The 27,921-nt window shown below is 37.0% G+C and overlaps 1 protein-coding gene across 1 annotated transcript in view; it reads left to right on the top strand.

Annotated features, from left to right (window-relative positions):
- LRP1B (LDL receptor related protein 1B) overlaps positions 1-27,921 on the top strand; it is a 1,366,825-nt gene that overhangs the window by 809,253 nt on the left and 529,651 nt on the right. The window contains exons 30-33 of the mRNA XM_058664204.1: positions 13,047-13,178; positions 14,489-14,716; positions 26,149-26,323; positions 27,081-27,175. Coding sequence (XP_058520187.1) covers positions 13,047-13,178; positions 14,489-14,716; positions 26,149-26,323; positions 27,081-27,175 — 630 coding nt within the window. The remainder of the gene's footprint in view (positions 1-13,046; positions 13,179-14,488; positions 14,717-26,148; positions 26,324-27,080; positions 27,176-27,921) is intronic.

Below are 27,921 nucleotides of genomic sequence, written 5' to 3'. Positions count from 1 at the left end.
GAACTCAGCAAATCTGAAACTGGAGCTTCTGCCTGAACCACCACACTGTGCAGGTAAAGGACACTGAATGCAGGTACCTTGTATTGACAATGTCTTTGGAACTGGCACACCAAATCACCAGGTGGCAGTAAACAGTTAAATTTTATTGAGACATTTCCCCTTGAACAGTTTCTTGGCATTTAAGAGACTAAGTTAACAATTAGGATAAATAAAATTATTATTATTGATGGAATGTGAATATAAATGGATTTTAAAACATAGTAAGATGAGGTCCTAACAACAATCTCCACAGGGTGAGTCTAATGCAGCTCTTTCCTCCACCATTCACTACGCCGAGGCAAACAACCGAATGCATGGAGTCTTATTTCTTTATCTAAAGATTGAAGCAGCTACGGATTGCAGGGAATAAAGAAACAATTTTGGCAAGGGGTCACAATATGGTGGGACTTAAATGTTCTTCTTACCAAAGAATGCGGATTTTCATGCTCTAGATTACTTATCTCACTTAATCACAGTTTTCGCACACTTGAGTGTATATTAAATACACTTGAAGCAGTGATTAACTACAGATGAGTGCGTGTTCACTGGCGTTTCAGATTCGGTAGTTCTGAATTGAGAATGAGATATTGTATCTTTGTTAAATCCCCAGGAAACGCTGAAGATGATCAAACAGCTGCACTCAGGGAAGCAGAAAAACACTCAAAAAACCTTGTCCAGGGAGCGAAAACAGCAGATTTGCATGGTGAAAGCATTGGTTTGTAAATGATAGATTAGAGAGGGAAAGAATTGGAGGAAGGGGACTTGGAAGGAATTTTATCATTCAGGGTTAATAGCAAGGAATGAAATTATTAGGGAAAATAGAGAAGTATTGCATGAATTAGCTAATATAAAATGAATCACCCCAGAAAGCTGTTTCTGTGGCTTTGGGAGGTAGCTGATACAATCTGGGAGATAGGCATAAGAAAGAAAAGCCTCCTTCAGTCATGCATACAGAAAAAAAAAAACAATAAAAAGTGGAGAGGGAGGTTTGTGGCCAGAGAGTGAGTGTTGTGAAGAGACAAGGATTTACCAATGTTTTTATTGATTTAGTTAGTTAGTTTGTATAATTGGCTTCAGAACCATAATATGCCATGTAAATCACAGCGGTATGATTTAAGGAAAAGGTCAGCAAAGCATTCCGTTTTAAGCATTTTAAACTTTGTGGGCTATCAAGACCTTGTTACAGTTACACACTGCTACCATAGTGTGATTACAGTCATCTGGGAAATGATTGTACCTGTATTTCAGTTAATTAGTATTTCTTGACACTTAAATTTAAATTTCATGTAATTTTCATGAACCATAAAATAATATTTACATTTGGGCTTTTTTCCCAAAACATTTAAAAGAAATTTAAAAAAAAACAATAAAAACCCTGCAATCCAGTGTTAACCTGTAGAGCACAGTTTTCTGATACTTGGCTTAGCAGATAAACTACAAATATTAAATTTTAAGTATGTGGAATTGGATATACTTCTCAGATGCAGTTCCATGTTTATTGATAAAATGGAAACAAAAGTCTGAACTGGAAAAATAGCAAATGTACACACTGTTCCAGCTAACACAAATGTGGCTAAAGTCTTTAGAGAAAGAGATAAATATCTAGCACCAGAGCATTGAGGGCTTTCTGTTTGATGATAGCCATCTGCTTAAATATAAACCTATACACGCTGTACTTTCAGGCTGCTTGCAGACCCCCGTTTCTTTTTTAGGTAAGGCATTGTTGAACTGGATCTAAATGAATCACCTGACTTAGAGTGGTTGCAGACTGTCACAGTTAGAGCTTCAACTGTGAAACTGGAGTGTTTGATTCCCTTGTGATAGCTGTGTAAATCTCCTTACCTTTCCACAATTAACTTTATTCTTCTGCACAGTATGGTCAATTTGTTTTCATAAACACAAATGGCCTCTAAGAGGAATAAATTAAATAATGCTTATAAAACATTTAGAGTTTTTTCTAGTATGTTCTGGTAAAATATTATTCCATTTAGGATGTATTCAAGTTTTTACTATTTGCTCATTATGTCTTAACAATATAGAAGAATCACAGGCTGTTTCTCAAGGAATAGCTTTAACACTTAAATTATTTGAGTGCTTCAGTTACATCAGGAAAATATTTCTCTAGAAAATTAAACTTGACAACATTGATAAGAAAATAGGATCATCTTATTTTTCACAAAAAGAAACCAGTCTTGATTCTAATGCTATTAGTGGTATTGTTCTTTAGAGGGCTAGGCATCATTTCTGAAACCGAAAGGGTAAGGGATTTCATTTGGGACTATTAATATACTCATTTACAATTATGAGCATTTTCTATGATTAATTAAAATTCCTACCTCCAAATCCATGTATACTAAAAAACATGTTTCAGGATGTGTGTAAAAGAATTCTAAATTTCCAGCTTCATAAATTGTTCATTTCCACAATGTGCTATATTGCAATCTATTTATGGATTCTGCCCCCATAGGTCCCTGCAATTACCTGCCATGATCTTTTCTGGTCTCCTTGGTGGGTTTCATTCTGGGGTTAGTAGTGAAGGGAATAAGGCACTTGTTGGCTCCCCAGGCTTATGCAGGCTTAGCACACCTGCTTGACCGCTAGTTCTCATCAGGTAGTACCTGTGCAACCCAGAGAGTTGGCAATGGTAACAGTGTAAGCCATGGAACCCTCTGAGGATTCCTCCAGGGAATTGAGTGGGAACAAGAAGGTAGCAGCAAGCCACTGGCTACTGGTCCAAGGAGGAGAAACTACAGCTGGATTTAGTATCCTACATTCAGGTTGCCCTGAGTGAGGAGCTGCCACTCTTTGGCACCACAATAGAGGCAAACCTATCAGAGATCTCTGGAGGATGGATTGAAGCTGGTGGTAGAGAGGTTGTCAACTACCCAGCTCTAAGGTTCTCCAGAAAAGTTCTGGCTGCAGGGAGACTAAAGCTGCACCAGTCAGAGAAGGGAAGACATAAACAAGGCCCTGTGCAGGAGCCCTTGGGGTGTAGAACTAGCCTCCTGGTGTCACTAACTCAGCCAGTGCTACCCACAGCTCTCAGTCAGGACCATTACCTGTTCTGCTGGCCTCCTGTAGGGACACTGCTCCAGTGCCAATTCAGCAATCCTGCCTGTGTACCTAAGAGTACACCAGAAGATGGCCCAAGAACTTGGAGACTCGGGTATAATTCCCGTCTTTTAGCTTCACCTTGGCCCAGCCCTCTTGTGGCCATTTGAGAAGTGAACCATGGGGGTAGGGGATGGGGAGGGGTTGGGGGCACCTCAGAGCCTGTAAAACGATGTCATAAAATGAAATGCAATTTAAAAAAAAGAGAAGTGAACCAGCAGATAGAGAATCTCTCTACCTTTTTGCAACTCTGACTTCCAAATGCATGAATGAATTCTTTTCAACAATTCAAGCAGATTAAAAAGTGGAGCAACCTACCATTGCCCTGGAGCAGCCCTGAGCGTTAAAGGAGAGGAAGGTTGGAACAACCCTGGCTGATAATTAGGGGAGGGGAGTGGGAGAAAGTGACAAGATACTGCTCAGTGGATGGGGATCTGGGCGCCCATTGCTCATTCAAGGGATGGTTATTGAAGACTCTAGAAAGACAGTGGACTCCGCCAAATGAGTGTAGCCATGCATCTTTCCAAAGTAGGCTTGGGTTGTTGGACATTGATTGGAAAAGGAAGAGGACTACCCTATGCCTGCCCCTGCATCTCCCTGAAATAGTCCTGAACAAAGACTGTGCTGTTTTGTCAACTGTATTTTGTATCAGTTTGTGTTGCTTCCTTTCCTTACTGGACAGTGAGCTTTTGTAAGAAGTAAACTAGTTCATCCTTTAAAAATAAGGGTCCCAGGCCCAGCATGGTAGCCTAGCTGCTGCAGTCCTCACCTTGTACATGCCAGGATACCATATCACTGTTGGTTCATGTCCCTGCAGCCCCACTTCCCATCCAGCTCCCTGTTTGTGGCCTGGGGAAGGCAGTCGAGGAAGGCCCAAAGCCTTGGGACCCTGCACCCTCATGGGAGACCCTGGAGACACTACAGGCTCCTGGCTTTGACTTCCTTGCAGCCACATGGAAGATCATCCTCTCTGTCTCTCCTCCTCTCTGTACATATGACTTTACAATAAAAATAAAGAAAAATCTTTTAAAAAGTAAGGGTTTCTGTGTGTATAAATGAAATTTCTTTCCCATTCTCAAACACAGAAACAATATATATTTTCTCTCTCTATTAATTGAAAAGAATTGTTCTCCTTACTACTCAGTTGTAACTCTTCATCTCATATACTTAGTGCTATAAATGGCTTTCCTTGACTTACTAGGCACTCTGTGTTAAAATGCTAATTATCTCTAAGTGCCAGGTGAGAATAAAATAGTTTCATCAACACACATCCACATGTGCCTATAGTTGCTCCCAGCTACTTTGAAGCGATAAGGATTCTGTGGAAAGAAAGTGGACGGTGATTCCCAAGCAAGGAGAACAGTCTTGAGATTTGAGGACACTGGAGTGGCTTCTCTCATGAGGTACTAATGTATCATGCAGTGCTAAAATCCCGGAATAAGAACTTCAGCAGTGAAGGACAGGAGAAATGAGAACTGAAGCATGCCAAATATTGCCACATTTCAACTATTGTTGCAGAAAACACAATGGAACTCATTTTCTACTGTTTTGCCGTGCTCCTATAATATGTAGTCCCCAGTTCCCCATATCTGTCATATAACCTAGCACCTAATTTAGTATTCTAATGAGTCCTTCTGCATCATCATGACACCATATTACGACTTAATGAGTTTTGTTGGTTCACCTGAAAAAGTTAATTATCATTTTTAGTATTATCTCCTTGGCAAAATATACAAATTCCAAAGAACTAAACTGCAAATGAATTCACAAGCAGATACTAAGTTTACCACTCTTATAGTTTCTATTAAAAAAATAAAGCACAATAGTGAATTTTGGTGTAGTGGGGAAGATTAGTGAGAAAGGAATTGAAGAATTGCTTTTACTTTGTTGGTTATTTTTGATACTTGCCTCAGCCATAGAAACTGTTAGTTATTTAGAACCCTTCATTCAGGGCCTGGCATGGTAGCCTAGTCGCAAAAGTCCTCACCTTGCATGTACTGATTCCTGACCCAGCTGCTCCACTTCCCATCCAGCTCCCTGCTTGTGGCCTAGGAAGGCAGTAGAGGATGGCTTATAGCCTTGGGAGGAGGCTTCTGGATGCTGGCTTCATATCAGCTCAGCTCTGGTCGTTGTGGCCATTTGGAGAGAGCAGTGGGTGGCATATCTTTCTCTCCGTGTCTCCTTTTCTCAGTAAATTTGACTTTCTGGTAAAAAAGTAAATTCATCTTAAAAAAAACAAAGCTTCACACCCAGTAGGGAGACAGAATCAGTTTTTCTACTCCAATGTCAAGCCTTCAACCTTAGCAGTTTTCCCACGTTGGATACATAATTGTTGGTTGCAGGAACTGACTCATAAATTGTATGATGTGTATCAGATTCATGGATCTACCTGTAAGATTGCCAACAGTATCCTCAGTTCTGCAAACCTAAACTGTGCCAGTCCTAACCAAATATTGACAGCGATTCATTATGGCTATTTACTGGTTGAAAAACACTGCCCTAGACAGAAAAAAATAGAGTCGTTGGAGTGATAAAAAGTTGTCTGGCATAACGGCTTATTCTTTGAAAGAAAGTGAAATTAATTGTGAGTGAATGAAGATAACAAATGCGTATTTCTTTTTTAGATGAAGAATAGAATGTTGGTTTAAGATATACTCTACTTACAAGTAGAATCACACATCACATGTTTATTTTAACTGTTTTGAAGAGAACTGCACAAAAAATAAGTGGAAACAGCTTTGTGGTTTTTAAGAATTTGCTTTGTGCATATAGAATAGAGACCTGTTAGAAATCAGATAAGAGTTTCACATTTTGTATATTCTACTTCATAAAAATATAGAATAAAATTAATTCACAAAATATGATACAGTTGTATGAAATAAAGCTACTGCATGTATAATTTTGCTGGAATCTGGTGATGAAAGTAAAGCAATAAGAACATCTTTTTATACAAATATTCTTAAATAGTCACTCAAAACTCAACAAATTAAAATTATCAACTAAAAATGCTTGTTTTAGGGAAAATGAAATTTGAGATTAGTGTGATTGAAAGAACTTTTGTAAATACTCCCTTTGCCAATACTGAATACTCAGGGTGGGACTGCTATACCCAATTATGTGAAGCCTCTGCCTGTGGTGATGGCATCCAAGAGCTCTGGACCCGAGTTCTGACTGGACTGCCTCGGACCCAGCTGTCAGTGTACCCTGAAAGGCAGGGGAAACCAGAGCAGTTATTGGTTCCTAGCACCTATGAGGGAGATCTGGATGGAGATCTAGACTCTGGGTTTGGCTCTCCCAGCACCAGCTGTTGAGGCCATTTAGTCAATGAACCATTTTGTCTCTTTGACCCTCTCTGTTTGTAGCTGTAACTTTGAAATAATTGAGACACATCTAAAATGTTAAATTATGCTATAAAGAAAAATTACTAACATCGGTAAATTGTGTTATTGTATTAGTAATTATTTTATAGGAAGAAAGATCACTTCTAATCAAAATGACTGTGCTGTGGGAGGACCTATTTTCCTCTTCTCTAACAAACTGTATGCTAGCATTCCTCTGCTTTGAGCATAGTTTAATTAGGGAAGTAAATATCACACATATATACATCAGCATATGCAGATATCTTATTTGAATTGTGGGAAAAGCAATTGACTTTAAGGTGCCTATTTTTCATTGGTGAAAAATGGGCTATAATTAAACATGTTTGCATGAAATATGAAATTATCTTTAATGATATTGTTATCTTTATAAAGTATGCATCAATCTTGTGTGATTGCACAATTAACATTTGGTTCTTTTATAAAGTATTGCAGTTATGCATTACTTAGTCTCTTCTGGCAGCTGTGATGTGTTTTACAAGATGATCGATTCACTGCCAGAATTTTTAAGACTGTCACGACTTTAAAACCAAAATAGTCTACAACCATGTACATCCATAAATGTATACATGCATCTGAATGTCCTTATTCTGTTCAATAATAGATGTCATAGGAATTTTAGAGGGAAAATGTGTATGTATGTATGCATCTAAGACATAGCTTGTTATAGCATAACATTTATCTTGCCTAGAGGGTAGCCCTTAACATAAATTGTGCCCTCTGCCTGTTTGCAATTGAAACTTTATGTGGAGGTGGATATATGAAATGGTGACTTATGTTGTCACTTGCAATGCCCACACAGTACCTGGGATCAAGCACTGACCATTTTTCTCATCCAATTTACAGCTAATGTGCATCCTGGGAGTTAGTATATGATGACTTAAGAACTTGGATCCCATCTGCCAGTGCAGTAGACTGCACACAATTTGTGGCGCATGTCTTTGATCTGGCCTAACCATGGCTGTTGTGCTGTTTAGGACATTTAGGGAGTGGATCAACTAACATATTCATATTCATATTCTCTCTCTCTCTCTCTCTCTCTCTCTCTCTCTCTCTCTCTCTCTCTCTCTTCCCCCCCTTCTCTTTCTCTCTCCCTCTCTCTCTCTTTCACTCGCTCTCCTTTCCTCTCCAAATACAATAGAAAATAATTTAAAACCCACATTTCTTGTGAACTCAGTCATATCCATCCTTTCTCATAGTATTTTATAGTTGCCGTTTTTCCCCTCTGGGTGACAAAGTTGACTAGTTAGTATGGGGAGTAGTGATCTGTAAAAGTGAAAATATTTTCGCCTTGTCTGTTACAGAAACAGTATATGCATAAATGTTTTAAAGAAGCTAGAGTACACTGGACACAAAATAGATGAATATGTGTCCCAAATTAGAAAAATGGGACCACAAAGAATAAATGTCTAATTCTTTGTTGATTACTAGGTCTAATATTTAGCAGGGGCAAGAATCTATATTAGCTGGCTTCATTAGAAATATTTCAAGTCAGAAAATTTATTTGACCTGTGTCACAAAAGAAGGTTGATGCAGGATCATAGTGATGGAATTCCAAAGAAAGAAAAGCACATCAGGAGGTGAGAAAAGATGGTCAAGAAGTATGTGTTGAAGGAATAAGGTGTCAGAATAGGTACATTTGCTTGTAGAATGTACAGTGAGTGTAGCTGAAATACAGGTTATTTGCTTTAATGTTACACGCAGGGGCACTTGAGCAATATGACAGAGTACCAGTTGAACAACCACAGTACACGCACAAAAGTGAGGAAATGAAAGTATTGTTAAAAGAAGAGAAATGAAAGGGGAAGGGAAACACATCTTAAGGCAAGTCTTGCGATGCTTGACAGATGATGGAATGTGGTAGTAAAGGAAGTAAGAAAAAAATGGTTTGCAGTTAACAATTTGCACATTTGGAAGATTGATTAACCTGCCAAAAAAAAACCAAAGACCTCTTAGATGAATAGCTGTAGCAGGCAGACCTGTAGGACCAGTGCCAAAAACTTTTAGGAGAATGGAAATCAAATAAATGTAGGTCTGTGTGAGTGTATACATTAGAAAACCACATCAAGTTTTTAATCAAAGTAGATACATTTCAGTGTTTCAGAAGGATATCAGTATGTAATGAAAAGACCCTAGAAATCAGATAATTAAAATGTTTAAGGAATCCTTGAGGAGACAGAGCTAAGCCTAATAAGTGACCACAAAATTGGAAGGAATGGAGTGCCTGGTTAGAGTGTATAGTGTTAGAATACAGAGCCTTACTACCTTAATGCAGGAACTCTGTCTTGATAGTACATTTACTGTCCCTGCCCCCACTTTTTTTTTCCAGAGTGTTTGCCATAAGTAGGTGATTCATAAATATTTACACAATGTATACATAGCATACAAGAATGTTGTAGGGATATTTAAAGTTCTTTGTTGTGTCATGCTGAGTACAGATAGCATGAACCATCCAAGAACTCAGCCTGGACAACTTTATTTGCATTTCATCCATGAAGATTGCTCATAGCATTACATCAGCATTTCCATCTCCTGGATCCAAATAAATGAAGTGACCTTTGTAGGAGCTTACAGTCTCTGAATTGATGCTCAATTTTTTATTTTATTTTTTTTTGCAGCAGTAATTCTCCAAATACAGTTGATTGTTTTATATCAAGGATTAGCAAACATTTTCTATAATGGGACAGATAGTAAAAAGCTTATGACAATGAGATTTGCATGTTTTCCTGCAAAACTGCTCAGTTACACTGGTGTAACAGCATTCACAGATAATATGTAAATTAATGCACTTGTTTCTAATCCAAGAAACCTTTATTTAGCTACAAAATAAAATTGTTGGATGTGATTTGGCTCAGGAATCTTGTAATCTGTTAGCTTGTATATTAAAATATATTACAGATTAAAAAATTTTTTTAAAGATTTATTCATTTTATTACAGCCAAATATACACAGAGGAGGAGAGACAGAGAGGAAGATCTTCCGTCCGATGATTCACTCCCCAAGTGAGCCGCAATGGGCCGATGCACGCACATCCGAAGCCAGGAACCTGGAACCTCTTCCAGGTCTCCCACGCGGGTGCAGGGTCCCAATGCATTGGGCCGTCCTCGACTGCTTTCCCAGGCCACAGGCAGGGAGCTGGATGGGAAGTGGAGCTTCCGGGATTAGAACCAGCGCCCATATGGGATCCCGGGACTTTCAAGGCGAGGACTTTAGCCGCTAGGCCATGCCGCCGGGCACACAGATAAAATTTTAAAAAGAATTGTGTATCTGAAAGTCAAAATTAGAGAGAAAAAGACAGAGTAGATCTTGCACCTGCTGGTCCACTCATCAGATGTCCACAACTTCCAGGGCTGGGCCAGCGGCCAGGAGCTTCATCTGGATTTCCGAAAACGATGGTGGGGTGTGTGTGGGGGTGGGTGTGTGTACATGTGTGTGTGCAAACAATTGGGCTATCTCCTTTTTCTTAAAAAGATGTATTTATTTTTATTGAAAGTCATATTTTAAAGAGATAAGGAGAGACCCAAGTAGCCGTCATTGCTGGACTTGAGCTGATCTGAAGCCAAGATCTAGGATTTTCTTCCAGGTCTCCCATACATTTTCATGGTCCTAAGGCTTTGGGCCATCCTTTACAGTTTTTCTAAGCCACAGCAGGGTACTGGATGGACGTGAAGTAGCCAGGGCATGAACTGGCGTCCATATGGGATCCTGGCACTTAAGAGGCAAGGATTTAGCCTCTGAGCCTTCACAGGCCATTTTCTAACGCTTTTCCAATGAGCTGTGACCTGGATGCCTAGTGCAGCAGATGGGACACTGACTTACGCCCATATGGGATGCCAGCATCTCAGGCAGCGACTCTGCCCACTGTCATACAAAGACAGTCCCTACACCAAAGTCCCTCGTTTGTAATTGGCGTAGGTGGCTGCGTTCATATACATGATTAGGAAAAAAAATCAAAAACATATATTTATGACTTTTTTTTTAATTAGAATAAAATGTAAAGTCAGAATTCCCTTTGCATTACCTGAAAGAGATTTTTGTGATTTAACTAGATGTCAGGGAGGTGAAATTCACATGGGGGTACCTCGTCCTGCACAGTTGTTAGTTTTATACTAAGACAAGCAGCTAAGAGGAATGTACCCTTCCAAAGAGGTTAAAATGGAGGAGACGCAAGATTTTACTTCAAAGTATTTCACCAGGGATGAGGGACCCTAATTATCTCTTGGATCATCTGACTCCTTATAGGGGCAGTTCTTTCAATAGTTGATGAAAATGCCTATAATGAAAAAAATATGTAATTTTTTACAGCAAAGTGAACATGTTTCTTAAGATATTTTCCAAAAAATTTATGAGGTGTAATTAGGTTCAGGGGTGCTTAGACACGAGATACACACAGAGAGATTCCTAGTCCAGGCGAAGATTTATAGTCAGGAAGTCTGACAGAAGACTTGCACCTGGTGCAGTGACTGCGTGGGGGAAGTGGCAGCAAAAGGAATTTATAGGCTACACCAGGGACAGAGAAATGAGTAGAGGGAAGACTTCTTACTCTGCACATACTCAGCAAATTTGTTCGTGTTCTGAGAGTGTGCTTGGTGCCTATAGAGTCAGGTACTCCTTGTATCAGGTGAGGCCACGTCCAGTTGTTACCTGCAGGTTACTATAAACATTTTCGTCCAGGTGAGGTAGAAGTGAGCCATCGTGGACTCATTCCCACTCCACCTCCAGCTAGCATTCTGCCATGCCCAGCCTGTCACATACATTGATCTAGTATTAGCACAGTTATTGCGAGATGATTTCAGGTGTCTGTTCTTGTTCTGGTTCTTCCTGTTTTCTGTGTTATCTGGCAACACCTTTCAGACTCAGTAATTTACATACTTCCTCTCTTCCTTTTCGAACTTGCAGTTGCCTTGAGACTCAGGTAGTCATCAGGATTAAAAGGAGAGCATGAACTATTTACTCTCGGAGACAGAAAGAATTGAACTCAGAAATCGCAGGGATCAACTCTTCTGATCATTTTGTTGCTAATCCATTTTTATATGAGACTGAATTGATTGAGTTGGATTTACTTTTTCAAAAACAAATTCAAGGACATTGCTTCAGTAATCTTGCAAGGAGCATTGAATTTTGGCAGTCACAGTGAATATCAAATCCAATTATTTCTTCATAGATTCTACAATTATATTATGTAAGGACACTTCAAAAGTATTAACTTTTGAAATATGTGAACTATGAAAAAGTCTTGCATGGATTTCCCTCCCCCCCCCCAAAATTCTCAATTTCTCAACAGTAGTAAGCAGGCTTTCTAAAAATTTTAATATGAAGTTTATTCAATGTAGAACATGAATAACTTACTCCTTGGAGACAAAAGCACAAGGCTCAAAAATAGTTAACAAGTGCATTATTAAATTATCAAATTCTATACAGAATGTATGTATGCATTAACTTGTCTCAGAACAGAAAGTGAGGGAAAAATTTCTCACGTGTTGATTGCAATTTCAAAATGAGGATTGATACTAAGTAGTTTTAAGACAAGGAGACAAGTGCTGTCTCTTAAAAGAGGCTGGGGTGAATCTTAAGGATGCTGTTTCTGGGAGTGCATCATAACTATATTAATCCAGTAGATTATCTGCATTTATCATACACTCAGTTCAGTGATTAGCTATTTTTCGGAATAATTCTTTTTTTTTAAAGATTTATTCATTTTATTACAGCCAGATATACACAGAGGAGGAGAGATAGAGAGGAAGATCTTCCATTAGATGATTCACCCCCAAGTGAGCCACAATGGGCCAATGCACGCACATCCGAAGCCGGGAACCTGGAACCTCTTCCAGGTCTCCCACGCGGGTGCAGGGTCCCAATGCATTGGGCCGTCCTCAACTGCTTTCCCAGGCCACAAGCAGGGAGCTGGATGGGAAGTGGAGCTTCCGGGATTAGAACCGGCGCCCATATGGGATCCCGGGGCTTTCAAGGCGAGAACTTTAGCCGCTAGGCCATGCCGCCAGGCCCTGGAATAATTCTTTTAATTTAATTTTATTATTATTTTATTTTTCATAATATGGTTGGATAGGCACAGGGATTTCTCCTTCCAGTCTTCCTCTCTCTCCTCCTCCCCACTGATTTTCCCTACGTCGAAACAATAGTATAGTCCTCCAACAATCATCACAAGTCTGTCATTCTGATATCTAAGTGCACCGTGACATTTTAGGTACAGACAATGGTAGAAAGTTCCACATCAGGATAACCTTTGGTCCTAATTTACCAGAATGCATTCCATTCATCATAGAGGAAGTGAAGTTATCTTAGTTGCTACCTTTCAAGGTGGATGGGGGGAGGGGAGTGTTTTCCATTAATGTAATGGCTTCATATAATTGCCTTTTATTGTCATATGAAGTCACTCTAGGGGCAGACGCTGTGTACGAAACTTTACTTCAAATCATGAAGTGAATAACCCCCGTGAACTGTGGAGGTTCCTAATATGTCTTCTTTCTTCACTGTTAATATTTCACTGTGTAATTACAGCTCCCAATCCTTGTGCAGCTAACGACGGCAAGGGCCCTTGCTCTCACATGTGTCTGATCAGTTATAATAGGAGCGCTGCTTGCGCCTGCCCTCACTTGATGAAGCTCTCCTCAGATAAGAAGACCTGCTATGGTAAAGTTCTCAAATTTTTATTTAAAATTTGAATCAAATGTTCTCAAATTATATTATCACTCAGATTTTATTCAAAACAGAGGAGGATTTTTCAAAACATCTTTAAAAACATTGTAAGTGTTGCTATTTCTAGCCACAATTGATGAATCATCGAATTTGGGGGAGGCAATTCTTGAAATATATGATATATTGCACTTTGAAATTTATTACCTTATTCACTTTTTCTTGCTACTTTCTTATTTGGTGTGTTAGCAGAATTTATCTCTGCAAAGCAGGAAGATGTAAGCAAAAATGCATTATCAGAAAATGATGATGTAGGTAACCTGCATGACAAAGAGGTACTTAAGAGCTTTAATCTTTTTCTGCTCTTCTAAGTCACTTCAGCATCATTTTGTGGGGATTACCAACTTGCAAGTAGAAAAGTGAAGTAAAATATGTAAGTTAGCAAGTGTTACATGGAAAAAACTGTTAAATGGCACATTTAGCATGAAACAGGCAAATTTGAGAATGAAAATCAAGCAGCGTCTCATTTATAATGTTTTGTTCATTTGCAAACATTTCGTTTTAAAGAGACATGGAGAATGTACTCACAAAATCTTAACTCAGAAATTTAGGGACTTTAATTCTTGATAGTTTTACTTTCACACATGAATAACATTTCTCAAATACCAGCAAGAACTTCTAGGAGAACAGCAAAAGAATAGAATTTCTGTGACTGCTGTTTTTATTTGATCTATTGACATTTCACAACCTCAAGATAGGAAATCTGTGGATGTAGAAACAATTCAATTCTTCACGATGTTGGTTATTGAATATTTACCAGAGTTTACAATGAAAACACACATTAAATTGTTGTACCCTAATTTTGTAGGGAAAGCTTGAACCAGACTTTTAATGGCAGCATTTAATTTCGTTGTATTCAGTTGCAGCATATGAAAAATATTCTTCCCTCAAGAAACATTTAATATAGTTTATAGTTCTGTAAACCAAGCAAACATAATTGTTTAGCATTTCTTGATTTCACCTGGCAAGTTTGTTTAAAATTTAAAGATTATATTAATTGCTTGGCATTGTTGGTATCTCGGACTAAATAAAATGTTAACTTTGGGATTATAACTCATTTCTGTTAAGTGCCTTAGTTCAAAATAGATGCTTTTTGTTGTTGTTTTAATGTTCTCATTAAATATTAACTATGTTTCTAAAGTTAAAAATGTATCAAATGAGCAAAATAGTATTTTATAATGAATAGGCTATTCCAAACTTGTTCAACTTCATAACAACAAATTGTTTCATTTCTATTTCTTTTCTAGAAATGAAAAAATTTCTTCTTTATGCAAGACGTTCTGAAATCAGAGGAGTGGATATTGATAATCCCTACTTTAACTTTATCACGGCCTTTACCGTCCCTGATATAGATGATGTGACAGTGATCGACTTTGATGCATATGAGGAACGCTTGTACTGGACAGATGTTAAAACACAAACCATTAAACGGGCTTTTATAAATGGAACTGGATTACAAACAGTTATATCAAGAGGTAAACTATTTGTGCATGTTATATCTCTGCAAATGTTAACTTTCATTTGTAATAATCACAACTCTCATGTTTGTTTTTCTTTCATTCAACTTATTAGTGAAAAGCTATAATGAATTAGGCATGAATTTCATGATATGGATACATTCTTTACAATTGTAGATATTTAAATCATACATGTCAGAATAACTAGGAATATGTTCTCATGAAAAAAAAATTGAAAACACATGTTGAATCTTATGGATTAAACCAGACCTAAGTATCGCCTTTTGCTCTTGAAGGAGTGATTGTACATGTGTAGACAAGATCTGGAAACTGTGGGAAGGAATTGATTTTTTTCACATGATCTAAGCTCATCATCAACTTCCCTCTGCTTGTATATATACAGAACTAGGCTGTACAAAGATGAGGAATTATTCCCATCTTTCTTCTCATGTACCCAGTTGAATCACAGGTTCTCAGTAAGTGTTGACTTAAATCCTCTTTTTAAAAAATTTTTTCTCAATTGAGGAAATAACTGAAGCGAGACACGCATGTAAATGCAGTGATTGTATTGTAAATATTTAGTAGCAGAGTATCCAAATCTCTGAATGTTGGTGTTGCATCATTTCAGGGTCAGTAATTAAATGACTCTTTGAATACATACTGTTTGCCAAGATTGGAAAGACAAGATGGAGTTTCACAAAATTAATGCTTCTGATGATTGACTAAAAGCTATAAAATTCCTTGAAAGAATAAATAATGGACAGGCAATTCAAGAGTTTTCTCAGAAAGAATTTCAGAGTAGTATTCCACATAATAGATGTGTCTTTATCCATTCATCTTTTCCTGGGCATCTGGATTGCTTCCATGACTTACTACTGTGAATTATGCTGCTATAAATATAGGATTGCAGGTCGCTCTCTCAAATGCAGATTTCATTTCATTTGAACATGTTCCCAGGAGTAGGATGGCTAGGCTATATGAAAGATCACTTTTCAACTTTCTGAGGATTCTCCACACTGACCTGCATAGTGATTGTACCAGTCTAAATATCTACCACCAGTTTAGTAGGTTACCTTTCTCACCACATCCATACCATAAGTTGTTGCTTATTGATTTCTGTATGTATGCTACTCTCACTGGAGTTAGATGGAACCTCATCAAGTTTTTTTTAATATGCATGTGCCTAGTAGTTAGAGAAACTGAGCATTTTTTTAAAAAATTGTCTATTAGCCCTTTCAGTTTCTCCTTTTGAAATATATCCATTTCCCTCCTTTGCCTATTTCTTAATAGGGTTGTTTGTTTTGCTGTTGTTGAGTTTCTGGAACTCTTTATAGATCCTGGCCAGTTCTTTTTTAAGTCATCTTTAATAAAACCAGAAAATTTTCTGTATGGGAGGAAGTTGATGGAGTGCTGGTATGGATCAAATTGTTGTAAGTATAGGGATAGCTGGACATACCTATATAAATTGCAGGGAAAAAAAACGCAGAAGCCAAATTGTGTTTGGCTGTAATAGGGCAAGTTTTTAATGTTTACATTAATACTCAAAATTATGGAAATCAAGGGAGTGTTCTGTGGAAGAAAGAGGTCATATGATTATCTTTGGCTTTGACAAAGTTCAATGTGGCTCGAATAGTTTGTGGAGCATTCTATATAAGGTGGATGTTGAAACTTGAACTTGAGGTTAGTTGGCTGCTAGCATGGCTCTAGTAGGAAATGACAGATGTTGGAACAAGGGTAGCAAAAACAGATGAAGGAATGCGGAGTGATGTTAAAATATCAAAGAAAAAAAAAGCAACCTGTGGCAGATAGGCATTCACATTTGGCCGAGCAGTGAAGGCACTGCTTGGGACACCTGCATTCACATCCAGGTTCCATTCCCAGCTCTAATCCAGTGGATATTTGGAGTGTGAACAAAGGGACTGTAAATCTCTCTCTTTCTCTCCATCTGCCTTTCAGATGAAAATATTAAAATACCAAACTATAAAGAGTTAATTATACATGAAGTTTGCAGAAAAGACATTAGGAAGGTTAACTCCTCAATCTTTTGTTTACCACAGAGGTTGCATGGTGTTATCTTTTTCTTCCAAAGCAAAGCATTTTTAAAGATCAATATATTTTTCTGTTAATAGAAAAATCTTAAAGTGGAAACTTTTGACAGTTTTCTCCAACAGTTATACTTTCTCTCTTTACATCTTAGATTCCCTATGGATGATGTAGATTAATTTCCATATCTTCTAGCCCTATTGGTCTCTGTTTTTGTCTCACTCAATTCCTCTACCTTTGTTGCATTTTCTCTTGAGACACTTTATTTCTTTTTCTTCCATGGTCTAAGAATAGTGTGAAGCCAGCTTCTAAAATGAAGCCCCAAATGTATTTATTACACAAACCATCTGATTACTTTCCATTCAGGTAGACTATTTTCTGAACAAAATGTTAAATCGCTTTTGCTCAAGCAAATGGCTACTAAATTCACTATTCTCCATAACCTAAAACGATAACAGAGTTCTTAATTTATATATTGCTCACATGAGTTATTTGCTCTAAATGGCTTAAAGCAGGTACAATTCATTATAGGCCTGCATGCTATGCACGGCTATAAGCATATTCACTATATACAAATAACAACAAAAATATGTTGTAGTAGATATGCACACATTCATACATACATATTTTTATTTAGATAATTATTTTTATTTGTTTGAAAGAGTGGGAAAGTGAGGGAAAGACAGTGAAAGATCTTCTGTTCACTGATTCACTTCCCAAATGGCTCTAACAGCCAGCAGTGAACTGAATGGAATCTTGAGTCCTTGGACTACATCTGTATCTCCCATGTGGATGACAGCGGATCAGGTACTTAAGTCATTTCTGCTACTTTCTCACGCACATTATCAGAGAATTAGATTGTATGCTGGTCAGTATTGGAACTAGTGCTTTCATATGGGATGTCATGCAAGTGGCAGCTTACAGTCCCCACAATAGCAGGTTTTCATCATAAAAAAAAAAATTTTGTTTTTAGACGAAACAAAAAGCATCAGCTTATGATAGGAATGTTTACTGGTGGATTTAGTGGGCTGCATATCTACTCCCTGTTGACAATTAGTTCTTATAATTGATACACAACTTGTTTGAAATCCACTTTCAAACAAGTTGTTTATTATCTCAGATTTGTTTATTGGATATGATAAATAATAATAGTTATTTTTCATGTGCTGTACCATTAGCCATTATCTCATTAATCTTTATGAGTCTATTGTGATGAATAACTTTCATGTTGTATATGACAGACCGTAAGTTCACAGAGGCTACAGAGCCAAAGTGTAGTTATGGGAAAGATAAATATCAGGTCAGAGTTACATCTTTAGAGCCACTTTTACCACTGTAACGCATCACTGAACTAGCTTGGGACTTTGAGATGCTGCAATTCCTTTCATCAGTTGCGGGTATTGTCCTTCTGGGATGGTTCCACAAGTTCACTATTTGAAAATGAGTGGTTATATTAGAAATATGCTGTGTTAAGTAACAGATTGGTTTTTTTTTTAAAAAAAAAAAAAAACCTTTACACTGGGCCCGGGCGGCGTGGCCTAGCGGCTAAAGTCCTCGCCTTGAACACCCCGGGATCCCCTATGGGTGCCGGTTCTAATCCCGGCAGCTCCACTTCCCATCCAGCTTCCTGCTTGTGGCCTGGGAAAGCAGTCGAGGACGGCCCAATGCATTGGGACCCTGCACCCATGTGGGAGACCCGGAAGAGGTTCCAGGTTCCCGGCATTGGATCTGCGTGCATTGGCCCGTTGCGGCTCACCGGACGGAAGATCATCTTCCCTGTCTCTCCTCCTCTGTGTATATCTGACTTTGTAATAGACTGAATTAATCTTAAAAAAAAAAAAGAAAAACCTTTACAGCAATACTTGCAATAAACCTAGTAGGAAAAATAAATTAATATATACTCTAATATCGCTAATATATGCTAAAGATAATATAGTAGGATGCTGATCATTTGTATCTAGTATCCATATTTTGTTTTATTGGTGATTCCTTATACAATTACTTGAAGTATATATTACTTTCTGTTGTTATAGATGGAATCATTTTGTTCATGACTGCTGTTCTGTGAAATACCAGGGTTTTGTTTCCATTCATATTTGGATTAATAATTTTAAAAAATAAAAAATGGTTATTTTAATTATTTGAAAGGCAGAGAGAGAAGGGAAGGAAAGACCGAGTGTGTGTGCATGTGTGTGTGTGTTTCTGAGAGAGAGCGAGCTTCCTATATATTGATTCACTTCCAAAATGTTCAAAAGAGCCAGAGATGGACCAGCCCTGAAACAATAGCCTGAAACTCAATCCAGGTCTCTCTGATGATTGGCACAGACCCAAGTGCTCTAGCTGCTACTAGCTGCCTCCCAGTGCACATTATCACAACCTGGCATTTGGAATAGAAATTTGACTTCATCCTAGCAGTCTAATATCAGATACAGCTGTTACCATCTTACAAGAAACAAAACAAAAAACAGTATTGAATCTGTCACCCAACTCTAGATTCAAATGTTTTGACACCAAAGTCATGTTCTTTCTTCTTAATATGTCTCTGCATTACAAATAAGCTAGAGCAAGTTGAAGAACAAACACTTTACTATAACATCATGACTTGGGCATTGTGTGTCTTTTCAGTGTTGAGTTAAACTGCAACCAGCATAGTTTACAAAGTTCATTTGCATATACAGCTGAAGTCTAGGGGTTATTCCATTCTCCTGTGACTTTTGTAGTTTCTTTTGAGAAATAAGAAAAAGCTTTCTGAAAAATATTAACAACTTTGCAGTATTCCAAGCCACTTACATTAGAATTTGTTTTAAAAGAAAAGTCTTTCATATGTCTGATATATAAACTGTAAGATGTTTACCTTCAAAAAAATTAATGGCAATGTTGGGCAAATAGAGTCATCTGAGCAAATTATTTCTATTGCATTAGAATGGCCCTTTATCTGAAGGAACTGAATTTTAAGCGAAATAAGGTAAAAAGCTGTAAGTCATAAATCAAAAACTAACAAAAGAGAAAATAACTGTTCCTATGTATAAAGAACCCTCTTACAAGATACTTTACCATAGTATGATGCGTTTTGTTGTTGTTTAATCCCAGAACTTTTGCTCACATTTCTGCCATATAAAATCTATTTCTCAATGATATTTTCAATCTAATTGAATTTATTCGATAATAGATTTCCCTGCAGTTTAGAAACATGACGCCACATTTGCTAGTAGCTACTGAAGATTTATCCTTTTGCAAGACACTTGAGTTCATTTTACCCAGGAATAAAAATGCTTAGAAGATTTTAAAAAATACCGAAATTTTGTTCACAGCATAAAAGAAATAAAAATAGGTCAGTAATAACATTAAGACCTAGATTTTGGGCACGGGCCTAGAATTAATGTAGAAGGTACAGACAGGAAGCTTCTGTTGTTTTACCTGTTTCCAAATAGAATTGTTAAGTTTCATTTTCTCTCAGGAAGTCTTTTGGTGGCAGAATGTCAGCATCTGTAGCTTAAAAACAGAGACAAAAATAACCAACAAAGGGTATTCCATTGAGAACTATGCATATGGTAATAAAGCCAAATGAGTCATGCTTTCCATATTTATTTTTCAGGCTTTTTTAATGAGAAAAAAAAACATGGTATCTTATTTTTCCCCATAGGCTTTTTCATGAGCTTCATATCGTATTCTGATTTCTGTGTGGGGGTTGTAAATAGAGAGATGACAGTTGTTTAAGGTTAAATGACTGGCATTCTATGATCTCATGGGGCTTTCAAATCTAGGCAAAAATTAGATTTACATTAATTCAAAGATAAAGCTAAATTAGATATATTGTTTAACAAAGTATACACTCATTCTCAGAAATGTAGAACAAGTAGTATGTGCTGTGCTGGACTGTTAAATGAAATTACCAAAGTGCTCAGTGAGAAACAGTAATTAAACTAAACCTTGGGGTGACATGGTTAAGATTAATTAATCATGGCTGAGAAACTATAAGACATCAAGGTCTGCAATATAAATACAAGGAGAAACAGGTAGTGAGCGGTAACTAGACGCTACACCACAGGTTACTAACAGGACTGAGTATGCCTACGTTAAACGATACTTTCTCGCCAAGCATGTCACTGAAGCGAGTCACTGAAGATGTTCTTTATAAATGGAGTGGCAACAGGGCAAGCATTTGGTGCAACACTTATGAAGCTATTTGCCCATGCCCACATCTCATATTGAAGTGATTGGATTTGAATTCTGCTTCTGCTTCCAGTTTCAGCTTTCTGTGTTAACAGAGACCATGCTGGGCATCAGATGATTGTCTACGGAGTTTGTAATTCTGTTCATGTGCTGCCATCTGTCAGGGAGACCAGGCCTGAGTTACCTTATTGTGGCTTCAGCCCGACCCAGTCCTAGCTGATTTGGCCATTTGGATATTGATAAACTATGAGGAAAACCTCTGTTTTTCTCTTACTCTGTGCCTTTCAAATAAATAAAAATGAATGTAAAAGGTTTAAAAAGAACAGGTATTTGATACTGTTGTTAATATACTACTTGGGGTATCTACATTCTATATTGGAGTGTTTTGCTTCTAATTCTGAATGCTTCTGATTCTAGCTCCCTGTTAAGTGAATGCTGAGTAAGGCAGCAAATGATAGCTCAAGTGCCTGAATCTGTTTCTCTTTCTTGGACTTTAAAATAAATAAATGCATTAATTAATTTTGTGAATAGGTATAGCATATGATCTTATTCATAGACAGAGTCTTAAACCAAGTAGAACTCGTGAGAGTTAAAATTAAAATAATGTTTACTAAAAGCTAGGAAAGGATGTAGAAAGAGTATATAAGAGAGGATAGGGAAGGATGGAGAGAGGAAGGAAATATGGAACGATTTTAAAAATTCTGAGAAAATATATATAATTAAAAAATGGTCATCTTGACTACGCTATGTATGCAGTTCAAAAGTACAACCAGTATCTAGAACTTCTATTGTCTGCAAAAACAAAAACATGACAAAATCAAAAAACCTCTTCATTTTCCTTTCCCCTTAGCTTTTCCATTCTGGTTTCTTGTATTTTGTGCCTGGCTTATTTCCCTATCCACACACTATATTCTGAATGTTCATCTGTGTTGTAACATGTATCAGAATCTTTTTCCTTCTTGCAACTAAATAATATCATTTGTGTGTGCAATGATTATTCATTCATTTGTCAAAGGTTCAACACTTGGTTTCTCCCAACATTTGGTTATTATAAATAATGCTGCTGTAAACATATCCATACAGCGGTCTTATTAACAGCACACTTTCAAGCCTTTTATAATATATACCACACATGTAACATTGTGTAAAAATGCTTTGAGATTTTTGAAGACTGGCCATCCATACCATTTCCACAGTCCTGAAGAGTTCCAGTTTCTCCAAAGGTTCATCAGTATTCTTCTATTCCTATATTTTAAAAATGCTATAATGTTAAAATGCTAATGATTAAGGATTTTCTGTTTATGCATCTTTTGGCCATTTCTATAAATCTTTTCTGAAAAAAAAAAGTGTTCTGTCTTACGCCTAGTGGTCTTTGAGTTTGAAAGTAAATTAGGCTCAGAGTAAAATTCCCAGTTTAAGGATATTTCTCTTAAGGCAAGTATTATCCCACAGCATTACAGCTTTCCTTAATTGCTATTGGGAATCAATGCTTGTCTAGTTGTCAACTTCTTTTGGTGATGTGTCTTTTCTCTTTAGCTGCCTGTAAGATCTTTCTTTTGCCCTCACTACACACAATATCATTTGCTTGTTACTTTATTGGGCCCCCATCTAAGTCAAATCTTTGGTTAATCCAAGGTGGAAAAAAAACTCTCAAATATTACCTCTTTTTTGAGTCTCATTTAATCTATCTTGTCATTTTTTATTACTTTGTTTTTAAATGCACAGCACCCAACCCCCGCAACTCACCTATTACTAAGGATATGTCTGCATGCTTCCAAAGACCCTCACTGCATTCTGAATTTGCTCTCTCATTCTAGGAGGTTTAGGATTGAATCCTCTTTGGTTGTGCAACCAATAATCCATGTATCTGTAGACTGTGAGTGAAAGTTTCTTCTCCATTGATTACAGCAGCTTTAGTGTTGCTGCTTGTCTGCCTCAAAAATTTTGTTCACTTGTGAATGTTTTCACTTAAAGAATTTCTTGTCTATCTTATAATTTCAACAAAGCATTAAACTATGTATTTAACATGCATCAGTGGATTCTGTAGGAATGGAGGCTTCTCAAAATATATAATTACATATTTCAAGACAGAGATCTCAGAAGTAAAAAAAAAATAGATGTTTCTAGGGAAACTTGCTTACAGTTCTTAATGTACTTGAAAGTGAGAATAAGGATCTTTATAATTTTTTAATTAAGGAGAGAAAATTATTTAAATATACAGTGAGTTTTCAAGAAAAATGATCAGGTATATATAACAAAAAGGTGACATTGTCCCCTGGCCTGTGTTGCATAAGTTTTAGGCATGCAGAGATGAGTGAGGGTATGAAATATAAATGCCCTCCACACCCTTTGTTTTGACAAGATAAAGAGCCTGAATACTGGAAACATATTCTTATGACTGAAATGCTAAGTGATTGTTGAAAAATGATAAAGAAATAGTTAAAACTATAGTCATATTCAGGCAGAAAGCGAGGCTAAGGGAATTAGAACTTGCTGGGTGAGCTGAAGGTTATTGAGTACTTTGGGGCAAGTGAAGGTCATGATCTGGAGACCTCTGGTGAGAAAAATTACCTAACAATAAATACGTGAATTGCTTGAAAGAACAGACTAGCTGCTTTGCATTATTGAAGATAGAGCATGGACATTGCATTGGCAAGGACTAACTAGATATTAATAATTTATTGTTGACAGTGATTTGCCCTTTTAGGAATGGTTATTCTTAAAGCCATGTAATTAAGAGTCAATAAAAATGAATAAAAGGATTTTCAGTAGCAAATCCATTCAGAAAACTTTAAATAAGTTGTATTTATTTTAGTGTAAAGAAAACTTATTTTACTGTTTTTTTCCTAGTACCAAGCACTCAGGGTAAAATGTAGAATTCTTGGATCATTAGAATATCTGTAGAAGCTACATTGACCTTAATAAATATGTATTATGCAATGTAATAGACAATGTGCTGTATTAGTTCCATTTTATTTATTTTTTTAAATATTTATTTTTATTGCAAAGTCAGATACACTGAGAGTAGGAGAGACAGAAATATCTTCTGTCCGATGATTCACTCCCCAAGTGTCCACACGGCCGGTGGTGCACTGATCCAAAGCCAGGAGCTAAGAATTCCTCCAGGTCGCCCATGCGGGTGCAGGGTTCCAAGGCTTTGGGTCATCCTCAACTGCTTTCCCAGGCCACTAGTATGGAGCTGGATGGGAAGCAGGGCTGCCAGGATTAGAACCGGCGCCCATATGGGATCCCAGCATGTGCAAGGCAAGAACTTTGGCCAGTAGGCCATGGCACCGGGCCCTATTATTTCCATGTTATAGGTGAAGACAATATGCTGAAAGACACTCAAGTATCTTGATTAATATGAAGCAGGTACCCAGTATAGAAACTAAACCCCAGTTACACTGTCTCTCAGCAACCAAAAAGCTCCAGAGACTGAATGACACAGGAAGATACGAGACCACGAGTCAGGCAAGTAAGCATGAAACATGGCAGGCTTAACCCCTAAAAAGTCTCAAAAACAAAGAGGGAACTAGGGCCTGGTATGATAGCCTAGTGACTAATCCTCACCTTGAATGCACCAGGATGTTACATGAGCACTAGTTCTTGTCCTGGCTGCTCCACTTCCCATCCAGTTTCCTGCTGATAGCCTCAGAAAGCAGTTGAGGATGGCCCAAAGCCTTGCGACCCTGTAACCTTGTGGGAGACCTGGAGGAGCCTCCTGGCTCCTGGCTCCTGGCTCATGGCTTCAGATTAGCTCAGCTCTGGCCATTGTGGCCATTTGAAGAGTGAACCAGCTGATAGAAGATCTTTGTGTCTTTTTCTCTCTGCAAATCTGACTTTCAAGATCAATGAAAATAAGTAAATCTTTAAAAACGAAACAAATCAAACAAAAAGGGAACTGGGAGAGGATAACTAAAACTAAAAAGATATTTAAACATGATTTGATGAGACTTGAAAATGTATGGAATACTTTGTAAGTGCACTCTCACAAATAATAGAAGGTGATTGAGCAGAAAATGTAAGATGACAAAACAGTGGAACCTGCCATTCCAACACCGAAATTCACAGCTAACCCAGAATTGCTGGCTCCTCATGTCTTTCCTTGTCTTATTGCCTTAGGCAACTTTTACAAATGTGGAGATTTTGCCTCATATGAAAAAGGCCAGCTTGTGGCTTTTTTATTTTAAGAATAGATAAAGTACTACAACTGGAACCCTGTAGTGGCTACTCTGCTGCTGTTATTGAAATCACTTGCTAGCTGACAGCTGGCGAGCACCACAGACTGTAGTCCTCTGCCAGAACACTCAGTCAGAATCTTCATTGTAACCCTCATCAGGGGACTTGTAAGTCTGATAAACAGTACTCTAGAGAATTCTAGAACTTCTGTATACATATGACAGAGAAAATCATAACTGTAAAATAAAGCAGAAATCAAGGAAGGTAGAGTAGTGAAAAGCCAGAGATTCAAGACTGAAGCCTACTTAATATGTTAATATCTTGAAAAGTTTTCTGTTGTCCATCCTTGGTTACAGTTTAATGTTTTCTTAGTTAAAATATGCAACTCTAATTAAGTCTCAATTCTGTCAAGGTTTTTGAAGAAGCCAGGTTGAATAATCAAGGAATGGCAACCCAAACATGTTGGCAGCAGTGTGTCTTAAGCTTAATTAGATTGCAGTCATTTCTGTAGACTCCATGTTAAAAGGATTTTAGTTTCTTTTCCCGTATCAATCAATTCTAGTTAATTATCTACTTTGAAAAAAAATATTCATCTGTGGTGCTTTTCAGGAAACCTGAATAATTTTTCTTTCATTTCAGCAACAAATTGGTACTTAACACATAAAACAGCTCATTTGTAGATGGTTCATTTGTACTTTGTTCTGAATAGAAAAGCTGGGTACCCATTGGAGAAGCTCTCACTCTAATTTGAATTTTGGTCACCTTGGCTGCTGAGAGTGCGGCCTGTGTCTGAGTGGTTCACCGGTGAATCATTGACTGTTGTGTAATTTCAGTACTGATTGTTCCTTCAGGTTTTCAGATGGATCAGCCACAAAACATTAATGATTATTTATGCCATAAGAAGGGCTGATAAGGGAATGAAATCACAGTATTGTACAATTTTAGTCAACAAATTAAAGTGTACATAAAATTCTGCTTAGAAAGTAACTTACTTGTAAACCCAATAGAATGAGAAACTTCATTCACTTTTAATTTTTCTCTTTCCTGTTTTACAGATATTCAGAGTATCAGAGGTCTTGCAGTGGATTGGGTCTCACGTAATTTATACTGGATTAGCTCAGAATTTGATGAAACACAAATTAATGTGGCACGGCTAGATGGTTCTTTGAAAACCTCAATTATCCATGGAATCGATAAGCCACAGTGTCTTGCCACTCACCCAGTCAGGGGGTAAAGTATGATTATATATTTTTAAGTTTTTCAAAATTTCACACACATTGGCACTCAAATTTTCTTTGACAATGAATTAGACAATCTTTAATTGTCAGCCATAGAGTCAAGAAAGGAAATTTCAATATAAAAATTACAAGAGATTAACTAAGTAGAGATTCTGTTAACTGCATAAAGTAGGTTGCACACACACTCATATGTATACAATATGTATACACACACAAACACAATCGTAACATGATTTAATTTACATTTCTCAGCTATCGTACATCTCAGTAAAATGGTATCTAGTGGAAAGTGGTTGATTTCAGTTTGAATGCCAGTTGTTAATCCTGTATTTTCTGTATGTTGATACATGGAGAGGTTATCGCTAAGTAGATCAAATCATCCAATGTCCTTTTTAGTCTTTATATACCCTTGGGAAACCTGTGCAAGGCTAAGAAAATCTTTTTCCATGTTAGAGAAAAATGAATTTGATCATTTGAAAATGCTGAGTTTTTCACAACAAAGAGGCTTCAAACTTAATGAGTTACTGAAAATGAAAGTAATTTCCAATAACTGTTGTGAAATATTCAATTTTGAACATAACAAAAAATAGAATGAGATCTTTTTTTTAATGACAAAGTCAATGATATTGCTTTCTTCCAGGCAAATACACAGGCTATTGTGAGCAAATGTCGCATCGGTTTGGGGTATATGTTTCTTCACAGTAAGTAGGCATATAACTAATATTTTGAAACCTCTCTGTTCAATTAAGGAAACTGTACTGGACAGATGGAAACACCATTAACATGGCAAATATGGATGGAAGTAATAGCAAGATTCTCTTTCAAAATCAGAAGGAACCAGTTGGTAAATATTTTTTATAATAAATACTGCAGTTTTTACTTGTGGCAGGCCTATACTTTTACAATTTACCTTTGATATGGAACCTGGAGGAAGATGTACATTTGATTAATATAAAATTAATCTTTACTGATCAATTTCACTGAAACCATTGTGTCTAATAGGAAGGAATATTTTGTCATCATAGGGAGACAATTCCTTTCAATATGCTATTTTTTATAAATTTTAGAAATTGTTAAGCACTGGAGTAGCTAAAAAAATTTAGTGTACTTATGTCTTTTTTTCACAGGTCAATCTCTGAGACACTATAACACTGTCAATGTAATGGGCTTATGCTTTTTTCTCATCATTGCTGACATTGTTACTAGTAATTAAAATGATTTTGGCTTATATATTTAGTGTTTGGTTTCAAAAGTGTGCATTCATTTAGCAATATGTTTATTGTGTTATCATTTGCAAACCATTGCAAGATTATCAGCACATCATGGTGCTAAGAGACAGCTTGCCTTTAAAAGTAGTGGGAAATTAAAAAAAAAATCCAAGACGATAATATGTTGCATATTTACATAGGTAAATTAAAATGTTTGAACCTATTTTTCTTTGTATTTTTGAGAGATGAGAAACATAATATGGCCTATTTGTCATTTCATAATATTTTTTGAAAAATTTGGTAATGGCATGATTTTTTCTGCTATATGTGAAATGATAGAATATACAATAGAAAAATCATTATTTTGCCTTGAGTTAAATAT

Source organism: Ochotona princeps, chromosome 5, assembly GCF_030435755.1.
Source record: "Ochotona princeps isolate mOchPri1 chromosome 5, mOchPri1.hap1, whole genome shotgun sequence".
Lineage (NCBI taxonomy): Eukaryota > Metazoa > Chordata > Mammalia > Lagomorpha > Ochotonidae > Ochotona > Ochotona princeps.
Note: the sequence above shows the minus strand (reverse complement) of the source record. Positions and strands in the feature narration are given on the sequence as shown.